The following is a 17,946-nucleotide window of genomic DNA, read 5'->3' on the forward strand; positions in this document are numbered from 1 at the left end:
GTGCCAATTAAAAACTGCCATTACTTCCTATTACCCAGTATTGCATGAGGCTGAATTAATATGGGAATAAGAATTTGTATTGCAATTTTAATTCATATACATTTTTTATCCAACTTTAAATTTTAAAATATAGTTTCCAATCCATTACTCTTAAACACTGTAGCTGTAAAAATACACCTGAGGTTTCTGCGATGGCTCATTCATTCATCTATCTATTGTCTTCTTTATCTGCCACATGAGGATCGTGCAGCAGCTGACATAGGGCAAAAGGCGGGGTCACAACCCTAACCCTAACCACAAACAACCATTCACACACACACTCACAGCTACGGTCAATTTAAAGTGTCCAGTTAACCTCCGCGTGTTTTTGGACTGAGGGAGGAAACCCAAGCACACAGGGGAGAACATGCAAACTGTCCACATGCAATTCCATGTGGAGAGGCCCACAGTCAGACTGGGTCTTGCACCTGGGTCTTTTTTGCTGTTAGGCAACAGTGCTAGCCACAATAGCGCCGTGGGGCCTCTGTGGTTCATTTCCCACAAAATAACCAATTGGAGGACAAATCTTGCTCCCCTGCACTAATTCACTGTGTCACACTGTTAAGCTGTTTCCACCATGGTATGGCTCAGTTAGGTATAGCACAGTTTCATCCATTCTTCTCTGTATTGTTTGGTAAATGTATGGAGAGTAAATACTGTTTAATACTGTAGGATGGCAGAAGAAAGGATGAATAGGTAGCATGGAGGCATATACATTACTTCAATACAAATCGAAAGTGGGAGAGTTAGTTGTAAATGGTTTGTATTTATATAGCACTTTTCTATTCTTGATGGCCACACTTCACACAGTTTTTGCCCTTCATCTATTCACTCACACTTTCAAATAAAGAGCATCCAGCACATTTAAGTGCAGCGCTTTTCATACACCATACCCATTCACACAGTGCCATTAAGTGTCTTGCCCAAGGACACATTGGCATGTATAGTGGAGCCGGGAACCGAACCCACAGCCTTCAAGTTAGAAGGCGACTCGCTCTACCACTGAGCTCCCTTCGCCCCCAATAGTGTGATGCGGAAGAGAGTGAAAGGGAAAGGAATCAGGAGGAAACAAGGCAGAAAGTCCTTGATGTAAAAAAAGGTCATGAGCTCTTCTGCAGCGTCTCTCCAGACACTTTCATTGAGAGAAACGCTACACACTTGTAAGCCACAATTTTCACAGCGAGACGTAACGCACCCTGAACGTGACAAGACCACATAATGGGGGTTGTTGCTATTTAAACAGCTCACATTATAAGTGAGCCTAGAATATATGCTGGTGATAAGAATGTGGTTCAGAAATGTTCAATAAATGCTTCACCTGAATGCGGTAAAATATCCATGTTAATGTTTTAGAAACTTAAATGAAATATCTACCCCTGGAAGAAACTGAATGGACTCAAATTCAAGTGAATCTAAATCTGTGTGCACAATACAGGCATTCATTTTCTCCCCCTCACTCAGAAGGCAGGAGACAGATGATTTGTGTGATTGGAAAGCCACTGGTGCAAGTCAAATTCAATCACATCCAATAAGTCAGGAATCACTGTGTTAGTCACTCACTCGGCAGCGGCAGCAGTATTTTTTATTTGCAGCCACCATGACAAGAAGGAAGGGAGGGGAAGGTGGGCAACAGTTTTTTTTTTGTTTTTTTTAAATGGCAGTAACTTTGACATGCAGACAGTAATATCATAACGGTGATCAGCTTCCCTTCTCTGCTCCAGTGTGCTGCTGAGCTGTAGATTTCTGACAGGACACTGAGGGGAAACTGTGCACGTCACACTATATTACTTGTTTCACTTTTTAGCTCCTCTGCAGTGATCAAGAATTCCACATTTATTTCCACCCCAAGCAGATTCCTCCCACGTATAGGTAGAGTCCGGGCTGCACACCAAGCAGAAACCCGGTCGTGGTTATTGGGCCTAAGGCATTTTTTTTTTTTTTAAATCACTGTGCTCTGCTGAGGTCAAACATGCCATTATCTCTCATATTTATCTTTCACAGCCAGTTTGATTTGTTCTTTGCGTCCTGTTACATGGATGTTGTATTTTTACAATTATATCTTTTTTTCCGTAATTCCAAACAGCAACTTTTATTGATTCAAATTGTCTTTCATTACCGTTTAATTATTCGTAAAGTGCTTTGTGGCACAGTTAAGCCCCATAAAAGCCAAAGAATCATTAAAAACACGCTCATTAAAGAAAGGGAGAGAAGTGAGACAATGGGAGAGAAAGTAAACTGATAGAGGAGTGAATGGGTGTACAGAAAATGACCTGACTGTCAAAAGCATCCAGGGATTTGACCTCCTCAATTTAAAGAGAGGTGTACAGAGAGACAATGAGCAATGACATGTATGATGACATACAGCATATATTTGCCCATGGGTGAATACACAGAACACCAGTTACACCTTTTTCTTGATAGGGAAAATAACAAGGACACACTCTCCCATACCATACCATTTTAAACACAAACTAATAATTGATAAACTAAACGCAAATAAATATTTTCAGAGAGAGAGAGATGCACACATTCTTCTCATAGAGATGTACATGAACATGCACACAGCAAAATCATGTCAGCCCACCCACAGACTTCATACGCCTATGTACGTTTATAATTGAACCTCTGGTAAACAGACTGTGTGCGAGTGTGACAGACCTATAATTCAAGTGCAGGTTGCTCTCTGCAGCTGTGTACACACACACACACACTCATGCAGTCATAGACATAATGCATAGGCCTTTACACTAATCTCAACCAACCATCCAACCATCCATCTTCTGCTGCTTTATCCTCCACAGTCGCGGGTGGTGTTGTGCCAATCTCTGCTGACATAGGGCAAAAGGCGAGGTATACACTGTGGACAGGTCGCCGGGTCCATCACGGGGCGACAAACAACCATCCTGTCACACACTCACACCTACAAGCAGCCCACAAAATAATGTTATGTCTTTCCTGCTCCTCCATTGACACACATCAAGTTACCAATGTGGACTTTGACAACACAGAGGCATAACGAGAGGTACAAACTTCCATTCAGTTATGTTTGACATTAAAACCAAATAAAATCATGTATGCTTGTTGGACACATGGAACTGATGATCAAAACCTAACTCGACAGCAAATATCTAATCAGCCAATCACATGGCAGCAACTCAATTCATGTAGGTATGTAGACATGGTCAAGACGACCTGCTGAAGATTAAACCAAGCATCAGAATGGAGAAGAAAGGGGATCTAAATGACTCTGACCACACGGCAGGTGTGAGGGAAAATCTTCCTGATTAAATACTTAGGAATTCATATGAGCAACAATAATTTAAAGACAGTTTCATACAGAAGGCCTGTTGTTCCTAAACTCTCTGGGAAAAGAGATGATAAGACAGGAACCATGCACTGTCAAGGTTGTCTCCAAAGTAACAGTGTGAGTAGCTTGCCACAGCTGAACCTTGGGGAGAGAGAGGGAGGGAGGGAGAGCGAGAGAGAGAGGGAGGATGCAGGGCATCTTGACCCTAATGCACTGTCTATGTGCTTGGTATTTAAGTTTGTCTATATGCATCAACCAAGTGGCAAGTTGCTGTCAGAATCTGAGATGACTGTCTGCAGTGCATTGCCAGGCATTGTCTCTTTTCACCTCGGAAGAATTTTCCCAACTTAACTCATCACTGATCCTGCAGCCTTGGCAACAGTAATCCCCTTAACAGCATGGTTGTTCTTGGTGGTTCTTATGCTAATGTGCAAAATGTCAATAAATAAAGATTCCAGAGGTCATAGGGGAATAGCCCGATTGGTTTGAACCTCATCAAATAATGAACATGGGCTAAACATTTCAACACTGAACCTCGAAAAAAGATGAGCTACAGCAGCAGAAGTTCCCAACACACCAAACCGTACAAAATTAATTATGAATATAGACTAAATGTATACTTTATGTCAACTTAAATAAAGGTGTTGATAATTTATTAGAATTGAAAGAATCATATTGTATAGTAAATATTAAAGTGTAACTATACCCCTGTATATGGGTATCTAGTAACATAATTTGATGATCCAGGTGCTAATCTTCAGATTTTACAATTGAAATAATACATGTGATAAAAAAAAAAAACAGCTCATCTTCTGCCTCTCTCTAGTCAAACACCAGCTACTGCATTTCAAATTTTACACTCTTTTCATCACTCTGTCGCCTTTTTCTCTCCACCACAAACCAAACTCAGCTGCAACTCGGTGTCAGATTTCACTACCAGACCACACCTCCTGCACTGATCCTCACTCTACTGAACGATTCTGTGACCAAATCTTTTTAATTAACTGATTGTGATCATTTAGTAAGTTTGTGTGTTTATGCCACGTATAAAACGTCACAGTGCCCCCATCCACGTTGAGGAGGTACTATAAAGTAATGGAAAACAAAGCCTGACACCAAACTGAGTAGTGCTAGAACTGTACAATGGAAAATATTATTTGTCATAATAAATGTGCCATCATTGAGATGCACATTTGTTCACTTGAAAATGTTTCACTTCAAATTACGCAGGTTGAACTTGACAACTATTAAAATGAAGACTACCTCAATCCTGCCGGTGTCTGGCTGGAAGCCTCTGGCTGGGTCTTCTGTGGTCACTCTGCACTGGATGGCACAGCCGTTCACCCTGATCTTGTCTTGTTTGAGGCCCAGATCGTGCAGACTACGGCCCTCACACACATGGAGCTGGGCGTGCACCAAGTCCACACTGTTAAGAGAATGACAGGAGGGGAGATGAGTGAATGATGAGTGAAATGAATTCATTGAAGCCATGAACAAGACAACTTTTTTCTGGTTAAACCAAAGGCAACAATGCCGTTTCAATATTATCTCTGGCTATTCTTTGGTGGATGTTTAAGTGGGTGTACATTTTTTTCAAATGAATCTTTGATGTAACACAAAAAAGTAACCATCATAAACACCTCACCTGAGAAAATTAAGAAAACTACACTGATAATAATCCAGTTTAATAAAAAGGTGTTATAGATCAAAGTCAAAGGCAACTCAACCCGGGTTGTTTGGCTTAAAACTTTCACTAGTTGTCAACTTGTTAGATGAAAACACCAGACATATTCCTATTTATGTTCATGGTTCAGCAGTTTTGGTTGGATGTTACTGAAAATATGTCTTGTTTTTTGAACACTGATATCAGCCCAATTTCAAATATTTGTATATTAGGGGTGAAGATGGACAAAAAATGAGTCAGTCAGTCAACAGAATCATTTTAAGGAATTTGAAACAGCACAGTATGGAATACAATGTAACATTACAAAATCTTGTTTTGGAAGATTTGTAAATGTACAATAATATGGTAAATTTTAATTCTTATACTCTGATTCTGCACCTGCCTTTTTTGTACATTAGTTCTGTCAGTCTCACTGTAGACAGATATAATCACATGAAGACAATCTTTTCCATTATTTGTTCTGTCACCACAGTTCCAAGAATCACACACATTTGCATCCCTGATTCATTTTGTTAACACATCTCTAAATATGCTTTTGCATCCACAAACATGTGCAAGCACACATGTTCACAGAGACGCTCACATTATGCAGATTTTATTCAGCAATTATTAGAAAGAATTTCAATCTGAGAGGGAGTTAGTTATTTTCTTCCATATACATGAGTTATAACCCTTCATATACATTTTGGCTCATCTGCATGCATGTATTCAAATGTAGAGCTCCGAATGAGACTTTGTGGGTTAAGCTTCATGACCTTGCTCAGTCTATTGCGCAGCCAAAATGTATCCTAAGTATTTTGTCTCCGTTTTCTGGACACATTTGAAATGCTGTGGCTGACAGATACAGTAGGTGGTGATAAATAATCTCGAAATGCTTGTGTCCCTGCCCTGCGCCCGCTGCCAAACATAAACACACACAGATAAGTGGGAAGTGTCTCCGCTTTGAAGAGTGAATGAGACACAGAAGGCATATGAATAAGCAGGCCAGCAATCCTGGATTTTGGATGCCGTGTTGGCTTGGGCCTTTTTTATTGTCTCAATTAGCTGGTGTCCACATTCTGCCCAAACAGACGGACAATTATGCATCAGCCTGGTGTGAAATATGTTGATGGAAAAAGCAGATCCACCCTTGAATACTTGGACAGGCGCTAACCTCATGTTTTTTGTTGGTTGTGTGGACATTTTTTTAGTAGATAGCTCTACCCATGTCTCCAAATAATACAAGGGCAAGACTAAATTAATCACTGGGAGTAATGCCAGCAACAGCAATGAGGAAGTGAGTTATTGTCAGTTTACAGTATTAAAGAATGTCAGGGCAAAAGAATTTTTCTGACATTCATTCACTCATTAACCCATTCACTCAAATTGCATATTCATAAAAGGTGATGCAATATATTACCCATAAGTATTTATGTGTCAGCAGTGATGGGAAAAATGCCCGTAAAATAAATGGCGTTACTAACGGCATTATTTTTTTGCAGTAATAGGTAATCTAACTAATGACCGTTTCCATCATTTCAACGCTGTTACCGTTACTGATAATAAAAAACTATAATTAAACTCAGTGAAGCTGTTTTTATCTGACCGGGCTCTCTCTCCCACAGGAGCTGCAAAGAGCAAGACAACCGCATAAGTGATGATGATTGGCTAAGGTAGAGTAAACTTTCAGACAGAGGCAGAGTTGGGCAGGTGTTCACGAACAAACGCTCACAAACAAACACACACGCACACACAACTGACCAAGAGACACAAGCAGCAATGGCAAGTCCAGGGAATTCAATGCTTATAAAACATCTATTGTGTTTTACTGTTGCGCTCTTATACACACAGTAATGATAATATCTACAATATCATGTTAAATTTGATAGGTGTTTTGTCTCACACAGTCCCTCAGCAACATTAAAATAGTGCCAATTAGTGTACAATCTTTTCTGTAAACAATTTATTCTATTAAGTGTCAATTCATTTCACTTATTTAATATTCAGTTTTATTTTAAATAATATTATGCAATAGTTACTTTGCCCAGTAACTACTTACTTTTATAATGCTGTAACTCAGTTACTTTTTGGGAGAAGTAATTAGTAACTATAGCTAATTACTCAAAGTAACATGCCCCAACACTGTTTAGAAGTGTATAATTGAGAAAAGAAAAAAAAAAAGTGGTTTTCATAGCCTTGGAATACAACTTCTATTAAGGAAAGGGCCTTGTGTTATGGAGGCCGCAATCATGCGCCACCCACAGCTGTACAGCTGCCCAAACAGATGTACATCTGAATCATAAGCTTAGGATGTAAATGAAGAATGGCTTTAGCAATATAAACCTACTGCATAAAACAATGAAGAGGAAGGAGAAAAGGTAAGGACCTATGATTTCTGCAATGTGGAAAATGTGAGCAATAAAAACTGGAATAACTGTGAAACACAGAATTTGTCATCATTTTTCTGAGAGGTTGAATGTTCTGCAGAGACAGAGAGGACGTTTATGCGTGTGAGGACCAGTGTAGCTTCCCTTTCACAACATCTAAGCCGCCATCGGAGACAAACACGCTGTCAAAAAACACACTCAAAACCAAGTCAGGCGATGTTCTCTAAATTCTGCCAGCGTGCACACACACACACACACAGTCAACTGGGCCCATAAAAATATGAGCTACAACCACTTGGTTTCAAAAGCTCATAAGAACAAAAACACAATTACAGCTACAAGCACGTCGGTAGATTCAAGTGTTGAGTTTGTGTGTCTTCAAGTCAAACATTCTTCTAAAAAAGCTAAAGCAGATATGGTTGTTTCTCGTGAAATCCTGCAAACATGTAACCTCCCCGCAAACTCACCAGTATCTAAAGCAAGTTAGAAAAAACACTGGGAGAAACTGTCCTGCATGCTTTAGAGGTTTCCGTGCCCCAACACACCTGATTATTAGACTTCTGCAGTGTTTGCTGGTGAGCTGACCATTTGTATCAATGTTGGAGCAGGGAAACATGTGCTGACGTACATAGTTGCAAGAATAAGTTTATTTTCATTACTTGATGTTGGCTTTCATTCAATCACATTTTAGGATCAATTGCTTTGCCAATTTGGGGGTATGGAGTACGCAAAGGCCACTGAAGATGATGTAGTTGATGTAGTTGATGTAGTTGAGGAGTTCCCCCATAATGTTGCACACTACCGTCTCACCATTAGATGTCACCAATTCATACATGTGTATGGCTGCCAATTTAAAGGGATGGAAGTACTTTTCAGCAACAGCATTTTTCAAGTCAAAATGCATTGGCTCTTTTATTACATATGAATCAAGTTTAGCAAAAAAGTTTTTTTGTTTCCCCTCACATACTTCATCTACTTTGAAAACATGAGGCAACAATGATTGAATGAGGACCCTGGAGGGTTGATGAAATTTATTGTATACTAATTTGATTCTGACAAATTAAAGAGCCTGCAGCAACATCTGTCCCTCAGTGCAGCGAGTTACAGAATGTCTCTCGTATCATTACTGAGTTCCACAATAGGATCCACGTAGCTACACAAGACAGAGGACGAGGGCGATGTGCCTTCAGCCAAGTTAGAGTTAAAAAATGTAACTGATGAATAGAAATGCTTGCTCTCAATAAGCGTAATGACAATAACTACTGGAGAATGTAAATGCTTGTAAAAATTGCCATGCAAAAGTGATACCTATAGAGACAGAATTACAAAGATATTAAATATTTAGATGCCCGGTATAATCTGATAAAGTTTCAAATGTAATAAAAGTGAGGTGTCAATGTCAGAGGAGTTTATATATCCACTGTTTCACATACGTAACCATGTGAGAGAAAGAAGAGGACAAGTTAATCTGTACTTTGCTGACTCTGAGGCACCAAAACATTAATTTCCTATGTTACTGAAACCAATCAACCAGTACAAATACTTATTAAAAGTTTTCAAAAAACTAATCTATGTTCTTGGAGCTTGTCTGACAAAGAACAACCTCCTCTTCTGTTGCAATTCAATTCAGTTTTGTTTGTATAGCGCCAAATGACAACAAACATTATCTCAAGGCACTGTACAATTCACACAATGAGCAAACACTAGGCATCAGCGGAGATAAAACCAAAACAAAACAAAAACTCCCTTTTAACAGGAAGAAATCTCTGACAGAGCCAGACTCAAAGATGTGCAGCCATCTGCCTCGACCGGTTGGGGTGAAGGGAAAAATGGGGGAAATTATCCGTCACTAGCCTAAATACTTCGGTGCTTCTTTTGGATTGGTATGGACATTACACAATGCTTACAATACAGTGCAAATTGCAGGCATCAACAAACATGCCGTCTATTAAAGAGGCTTATGTTTCTGAAAAGACTACTGAAATGCAAGTCCACCTATAATGAAGAATAATTTTTTAGTGTTGCAGATGAGGGAGATTGCAATGTTACCGTGTCCCCGCCGCAACACTTGACAACTTTGCTGGTTTGCCTGGCAGTCACACATTTTCTGGCTGCATGGAAAAGCCACAAAGCTTAAATGGTTTAAATGCCTGTATGAACTCTTCTTTGTCGTTTTCGCGAGTGATTGGATTCCCATGGTATTGCTCCATTTTGTCCGTCATGACGGATGAAATGAATGCAAAGTACGGACAAAAGGCTCCGTCCATTTTGTCTCCGTCTCCTGTGTAGAATGTAAATGGGCCTGAACTAAATCTAACTGTTATAATACAAACAATATAGAAGGATAAAGTACAGGTAATTATACAATATTTTTCTCATGTATTATTTATAGGAATAGGTGTGGCCTACATAACTCATGCATCCCTAATTTCCTTGGATTAAATGGACAATTCCTCTAATTATCCATGACCAAAACCTACATTTTAGGATGTTCTATTTACTTATTCATGAACCTAATCTAAAAGTTGTTGACCACAGTTCCTTCTACTAACTGCATAAGGCATACATATCACGTCAGGTATGTACCCACCAAGCACTGAACCACACAGCAGACCACAGCTTCATTATTTTTTGCCAAGAGCCTCAAGAAATACTCAAAAGCCGTAACATCTCCTGGCCCAGAGTTTGCTATCCATCAGTTAGATGGAAAAAATTCAATTAAACTAAAAAAACGACTTATTAAAATGCAGCATATAAGTGCAATAAAGCTTAAAATAATAGGGTCCTAAATGTAGATTTCGACCTGGAGCCCTTGGACTGGGCCTTAAAGATTAGCATACACAAATAATGTGGCATCTTCCTTAAAGCCTTTGTCATGCCAGCCGATATTTGGGTTTGTTGGTTGTGCATACTTGCCAAAATTACAATGAGCTAAATCAAATAAAACTGAAAAAAAATTCTAAGGCACCATACACTTTTTTTTTTTTTTTTAAAGAAATAGCATGATCTATCAGTAACCTTCTTTTAGGACATGCCTTCAAAAATAAAGTAAAATATGTCAGTTCGTTTGGCTTCAATATTTTCAACATCTCCCTTGCTGCAATGATGTGTCAGAGGTGTGAACCCATTCTTTATTCTTGACACCGTTAAATAATACAGAAATCTTTTAGGGATGTCAGCGCCAATGTTGTATGCCTATTTTCCTGCCTGGCATCTCTGACTGTTTGCCAGCTGTGTCTTTGCTTTAGCTTGAAGCTTCTGAATTGCTGCCAGGTGGATATTTGATCTGCAGTCATCCAAAAGGAAAGATGGGTACCCAGACAAATGTCACAGCGGGAAAATAACAACAAAAACTGTCAATGCTCTGTGATCTGTTCTTTGATGTTGTGTAAAAGAAGTATTTTATGTTGCATTTGACTGTTCTTTCTATAGAAAACACCTTGTTTTAAGCAACCTGTCAAGATGTTGTACACAGCAAAAGCAAACAAAGGCCTCAGTTTTTTTTTACAGTCCAGCGCTGGCCACATAACCATGTACTATTTCATCAAGAGTCTCACGGTGGCAACTAAAGAATCTTTTAGGCACAAGGATGAAAATTCCCCATTATCTGACTCACTTCTATTCTACACATGGATAAAATACATCACCATGGATATTGGATGCAGCTGTTTACCAAATGTTATTCACAGGGGACCCACCTTTTAAAGATGGCAAACTATAGTGACCCAAATCACAACAAAAATCAATAAATATTGTATCAGCTCATGTACAGCCATATCTGTAACACCTGAGATTTTTGGTGAGTTAATTACAACTTCTGCAAATGTGTTTGGGGACCCAAATTCTGTGGGTTCTGACCCAGTCATTGGGAACCACTGGTCCACAGTACAATATAAATTATGCATCTCACCCTATTAAACATTACTCACACATTTTTCTTAGTAAAAACAATGACATTTAAATGCAATTCTCAAGTTGACCTTATGTTTCAGAGAAAACCTCAACATGTGTGCACTCAATTATTCTCTTATGCAAATGCTTCATCGAAGCGGAAATAAAACTTAACACGTTATTAAAAAACGTAAAATACATGGTTGATCTTAAAAATCTTGTCATATTTGTCATGCATGTCTGAAGCATCTTCTGTTTTTAAGACACCCAGTGAGGTTGGCTTTGTTATAGCATATGAAACCATAGGTTGATTTAATTCCAAACCTGGAAAAGCTATAACAATAGCCACATCTATGTGTTTGAGTAAAAGCACCATAATTATACACAATTCTATTATCTGAAAAACCACTCACGACACACACAACTGTCAAAAAATAAATTGCTATAATTTTGAAGTAACTAAACACATAGATTTTTACATGGCTTTTCTCTACATTTATATAATAAGCTGTGCACCTGAAGAAGTCATTGATTGATTTGTGTTACTATAGTAACCAGCAACGCAATATGTCACCTGCTATGGCAAACGGTGTCTACGGGAGTTGGATTTTAGCAAGGTGAATATTTACTCCATGTGATATTTAAATGTCAACATTGTTGTGTTTTTTTTAAAAGGGAATTACAGGTTTAAAAATAAAATAAATTAATAAATATCAACTAATCTTGTGTTGCATTTGGTCCATCCTTGAGGAACCATGTCTCTACAGCACCTACTTTGGATGAAGGCTGAATTCGGTTTGGTTTAAGAAATACATCATGACAAATGTTACTCGACATGCTGTTTAACTTCCGCTTATACCGTATTTTGTTGCTGTTTAACCCTGCTGGTCACATTCACTAAAACATGTGGTGTAATTAATCACCGTGCTTTAATCCTAGCACAGCTGATTCCCTATGAATAAATGGCGTGTATGAATTTCAAAGTAAAAATGTACATTATCCTTTGAAGGGGGGGGATCATCAAAGAATTACTGCAGGTCATCTTCCGAGTCCAGGGGGTAATAAAGGTTTCATTAAAAAGCAATTATATTAAAATGAATTATCTTGTGTGCTTTGAGTTATGTAAGGGGGTTACACTGTCAGGGATGAGAGTACATATAATTCACTGACCTGAAATCCATTACGTTTCAGATATGTTCATTAAAACATACACAAACACAAACACTTAAGAAAGCACTCTTGGTGTTGCCTGCAAGTACTTGCACTGATTTGCACAACGTACCCTCAATAAGCACGTCCCTACTTTATCACAGTACATGAAAACTACATTAGACTAGTGCTCACAAGAGCCCCAGGACACACACACGCACACACACGCCATCTGACTGTCGAGCTCGCACATGCACACAAATTCTGCGGCAAGGACACAGACTCTATCGTTGTCACAGTCTGTCACATGTGCGTACACACACACATACACACACAGACCATGAGGGCTGAGTACTAATTGCATATCATTTTCAGTCATTTCACTCAGCTCGTTAGCAAGGGAGAAAAGGGTGGCTCTGTGCCCAGGAATGAGTGGGGGAGAGAAAGAAAGAAGCTTAGCAAATAGATGAAGGCAGCTTGTTTTGGTCATAGGAAATGAAGAGATAGACAATAAAATATGACAAACGGGTAGGGGAGGTAAGAAAAAATAAATTTCACTCCAGTCTCAAGATGTGCAAGGATTAAGGAGAGAGCTACACATCTCTAATTCACAGCAAGAGCGGAAAAAAATGGGTTGAAGCAGAGGGAGTGGGAGGATAAAAAGCTGCAAAAAGTGTGTGTGTGCGCGGGGGGGATGACAAGTGGGAGTGTTAGGGAGAGTGGATTTGGCCACTCTCAAAAGGGAAGAGGGAATAGAAAGGATTTAATGGGCAAAAGCAAAGGTGGATGGCAGAGGGAGAGGTGAAACATGTAAAGGGAGTTGGAATGACAGTGGGAAGGAGGTATACGATGGATAAATGGGCATGTGGGACAAGTGGGGAAGGGATGGACATGTTGAATTAAGGGGGTAGCCAGAGAAAAAAGATTACTTATAGGGTCAGAGTAGAACATGACAAACTGAGGGAGGAGGCAATAAATAATTAAGGGAAGACAGAAGATTAAGTGGAATTACAGAATGCAGGTGGGGGTTTGGGGGAGATGAGATGATCACAGTGAGCAAATTCAAAGGACAGCTCAGGTTGAACAGTTTGGAAATAACATAAGAGAGGCAAGGCTGAGATGGTCCGGTCATGTGCAGAGGAGGAATAGTGATTATATTAGGAGAAGCATGCTGAAGATGGAGCTGCAAGGCAGAAGGAACAGAGGAAAACCAAACAAGGTGGAGATACTGCCAGATGAACCATTTCATCCAGTTTCCTTCAAAACTCCATGTTAAACTAAGATAATCTCCCAACTCCATGTTTAGTAGCCAGTTTCCACCTTGGAATAGTTTGCTATGGTACAGTATGGTGCTTGGAATGGTAAAGCCCTGGGTCAGAACAGTATCTTTACATGGTAGGAGGGATGTAGGCTGTGTCCAGTAGCACATAGCGTGACTTCGTACTGGAGTGCCAACAATTAACAACCACGCCACCATAGACAACAATTGAGGACATCCAGCAGCTCTTTTTTTTCCTGCTTGGTTTGTGGCTCAACGACAAGCTTTGTGTGAGAATAGACCGTTAGTTAGTTAGTTAGTTACTTCAACGCCCACAGTCTAACTAACTAACTAACTCGCAAGGGAGGGATGTCTTTCTTTTGCCCAATCAGGTGACTGTTGCACCCACCCATACCATACTTTACCATTTTATTCTGGCAACCCAAGGGAAGGGAGCCCAAAATGGAACATTTGTGGCTGGTTATTTTGGTACTATTTCAAATGAAAATGCAAAAGAAAAAGAAAGAACCACACTAACTGAACCATTCCACTCAATGGAAACATGGCTATACTATCTTCTCGTCTGAATCTCTGTGTATTTAGCAAAAAGTAAAACGATTTATATAACTTTATTAATGAAGTTTGTAAAGAGACTTAGCTAAAGGGAAGGAAGGGATAGAAATGTTGACAAAGGAAGTGAGAGAGGAAGTTAGAGCCAAGCAAAGATGTCACTGCAGCGAGAAGTTGAAAGGGGTGGGGATGAGAGGAGGAGAGAAAAAACATGCAGGACCAGAGATCAAAACACACATACTACATAGTGAATCCTGTTTTCCGCTATTATTTGTATTTTCACTAACTTCCAATTCTCATAAATTCCACCTATACTTCTTCGTCCTGCTCTCTTGCCTCCAGCTGTCCCTCTCCTCTCTTTACATATTCCCTCTTTCTCCTCTCATTCTTTTATCTTCTATTGCCTCCGCCGTTCACTCCCCTCCTCCCAACATGTGGCCTTGAAATGCAAAACATTTAGTCCTTTTGAAGTTGTACAGTTAATTTCCAAACTTCATTAGTGAACAGAGCCTGTACTGTATCACTGTGTTTGTGTGTGTGCAGTTTTCCTCAGTGTTTACGTTCAATTCATGTCCACACAAAGTGTAATAAAAGCAGTTTTCAAGATTGGCTCTGGGGCTAATGGTAAAAGAGCAAAGCAGAAATGTATTTCACATTTTTGGTATAAACTAATGCAGACTCTTTAAATGTGTGTTAACCTAGACCAGACACACATGCATTATTTTCTAAATAAAGAAAAAGTACAATGTGTTTAGTGCCTGCAGGAATGTAAAAAAAATAGGACGACAGAAAGCTGGAGCAATTGATATGATTACGGAATAGGAAGGCAAAAACTGTGGCATAAAGAAATCAAAGGTGACAAATGAGAGAGGGACCTGGAACAAAGGAATTTCCACCAAAAATGGAGGAAAAGGTGAAGGACAGAAGGGAAGTACAATAAGGCGAGAGAATAGAAAAGTAAAACTAAGATGAAGCAAAAAGATCATCTGAGTGAAGCTGAGAGGACAGTGAGCGGGAATGAATCAAGCCTCTCATCTTGTTTTGTGTGCGTTTCATCAGAAGGTTTTAGACAGTAAACAGAAGAAATAGAAGAGGGAGCACAGCAAAGGGGAGGTGAGAAATGGAGAGACAGATGGGAGGGATGAAATGTCGGCATGTGAGAGGAAAAGAAATCAGAAATTTGAGTCACTGTGGCATGAGGATGGCATTTTGACATCAATTTAGCTGGCAGCTAAAAAACTATGCTGTCTGTTTGATACGCAAATGCAAACTGAACATAGTCATACCAAGTAGAGGGGAGAGGGGTGTGGAGGGAAAAATACTTTTCACATTTTATCAATATGAGGAAAAAAGAGGCGAGAAAGAAGATGACAAAATAACACGGACTGAGGTAAAAACTGTTATCTTAATTAAGCATGAGCAACATTTCTAAAATGTGTTAACTACAGTTTTAAAAACAGTTGGGGGGAAAGGCGAGAATGTGGTCAGTGTGGAAAAGATGAAATATACGACACAAAGTCCCTGATGACGCCCACACAACAAACCAGTCTGATTAGATATCTTGTCCCTTTGCAGCCTCGCTATCGCCTCTGTTTTCGCAGGGTTCACCATCAGCCTATTAATAATTTCTGCTTCCCTTGTTATGAAGCAGATGGGAGTGTGTGCTGAGGACACAAAAATAAAAAATAAAATCTGCTTCTGGAAAGGCAGCCAGCAAAGAAATGACAGACTGAAAGGAGAGACCGTGCAAGAAAATAAAACGAGGCGGAGGTGGCGAGAGGGACAATTTAAACACAGAAGAGCAAAGACAGAGAGGGGAAACAAGAGTCAAGGACACGCGGCTTGCACAGTGAACACGGGGCCTCTTTAGCACATCACTGTAAAATCACTGTTGTCATGCATAAATACAAAACATAAAATTAACTTCTATATATAGTCTCTGATAGTCAGTAATAGAGCACAAACATGTTACTTATTAAAACATGTGTTAGTCATTATGAGTTCAACTGTGCTATAGGTGAGAGCTCAGGGGTGACAAACAGATGGTGCTGGTTGTTGGTCTTGGATTTCTAGATGACCATATATATATATATATATATATATATATATATATATATATATATATAAATAAAAGTGGACAGATGCTTCTTTTCCATATACAGTGGTCCCTCACTATAACGCGCTTCACCTTTCGCAGCCTCACTGTTTCGCTGATTTTTTTTTTTTGCATAATTTTGCATGCTTTTTTTTTTACAGTGTACTAACGCGCATTGTGTTCTGACACCTGCACCGAGGCTGATGGAAAAAGACGCACCCGACAGGGTTTGAACTTTGAGAGTGTTTAAACTAGTGAGAAATGTGAGAAGATGGTAATGTCTGTCTGAGAAAAGTGCATAAAGTGTGTGGTGATAATATAATAATTGTAAAAAATAAAGCTGACTAGTTAACGTAACCCCCGCGATAAATGAGGGACCACTGTACAGGTGTAACACTACTGGGCTCCACCCGTCTACTCAGTTTGGGTATCAGACACATAGTTTTCCATTACTTCATAGTAGCTCCTCAACGTGGGTGGGGTCATCATAGCACAGCTGCATGAAACTGCCGTTACATCGTTTTATAAGCAGCACAAACATACTGCATCCTCTCGTCAGCTACACAGGAATGTCTGCACCTTGTCAACAGACCACGGTGTCTTTTTGTGGACATCCGCCATGTATGCTCTTTGTAACGCTCTAGCCGATTTTTTTTAAATTCCTGGTTTGAGTCATGTGTCGGGGCGTCGCACTCATGACTCTTCAAGTGATGGCAACAATCAGTGGCCGGCAGTCTGTTGACTTCACATTGTGGTAACTTGTAAATCATGGACTCAGACTAGATTTACCAAAACTAGTCTGCACAGCAACTGTAACACAACAATTGTTTACACTGCACTGCCTGTTGCTAATGGTAACCTTATACTGAGGCACACCCTTCCTGTGACAACAACTCTATGTTTAGCCGGTAGACTCTAGAGTTGAATGTTTGTCCTATAGCCAGCTGTGTTTCCCTCAAGGCTCTTGTAAGATGAAGGGAAGTCAGGATAGTGCAGGTCTGGAATAAGTCTTGTAACTTGTAAAAAAAAAACATGCCAAGGGCATTATAAGGATCTCTGTGGATTTAAAGTGTGCAGTGAACTCTGATAAGTTGAATCCAGCACCAGTCCTGCCAATATGGCGATTGATAGAAATATTCATGTGACGCTCTGATGTGAAGCCTTAAGATTTGTGATTTGACTGGCAACCATGTCAGTTTTCTTTTATACTGGAAGTTCGCAGACATCACCTGCAACCAGGCACCTGCAGAGCTCCAGCAGCTGACAACACACAATCCTATCATGCCACAGTCTGAATCAAACCAACACCATTTTGGCAGGAAGCCAACCTGTTCAAACCACAGATGTAAATATATACCAGGCAATATGTGAGGCAGCTCATGTCTTTGTTGGCTATTATATTCATTAAAAGTGAACATGGTGGATAGCTGTTGTGGCTCTGAATGACAAATGAATATGGGAAAAGCAAATGGGGAGAGAATTTTACCAGATCAAAGACTCGGAGAGATGGCAGTGATGGATCATTGTCATAAAATGATCATAGAAGACCGAGATGGGAATTCATGGGCTACCATTTCTGCTTGTATA

The 17,946-nt window shown here is 39.7% G+C and overlaps 1 protein-coding gene across 1 annotated transcript in view; it reads right to left on the bottom strand.

The window, feature by feature from the left end:
• The window catches only part of LOC122766696 (pyruvate carboxylase, mitochondrial-like), a 329,387-nt gene that overhangs the window by 216,553 nt on the left and 94,888 nt on the right, over positions 1–17,946 (bottom strand). The window contains exon 11 of the mRNA XM_044021770.1: positions 4,610–4,772. Coding sequence (XP_043877705.1) covers positions 4,610–4,772 — 163 coding nt within the window. The remainder of the gene's footprint in view (positions 1–4,609; positions 4,773–17,946) is intronic.

This window comes from Solea senegalensis, linkage group LG3 (genome assembly GCF_019176455.1).
Source record: "Solea senegalensis isolate Sse05_10M linkage group LG3, IFAPA_SoseM_1, whole genome shotgun sequence".
In the NCBI taxonomy this organism is placed as follows: Eukaryota; Metazoa; Chordata; class Actinopteri; order Pleuronectiformes; family Soleidae; genus Solea; species Solea senegalensis.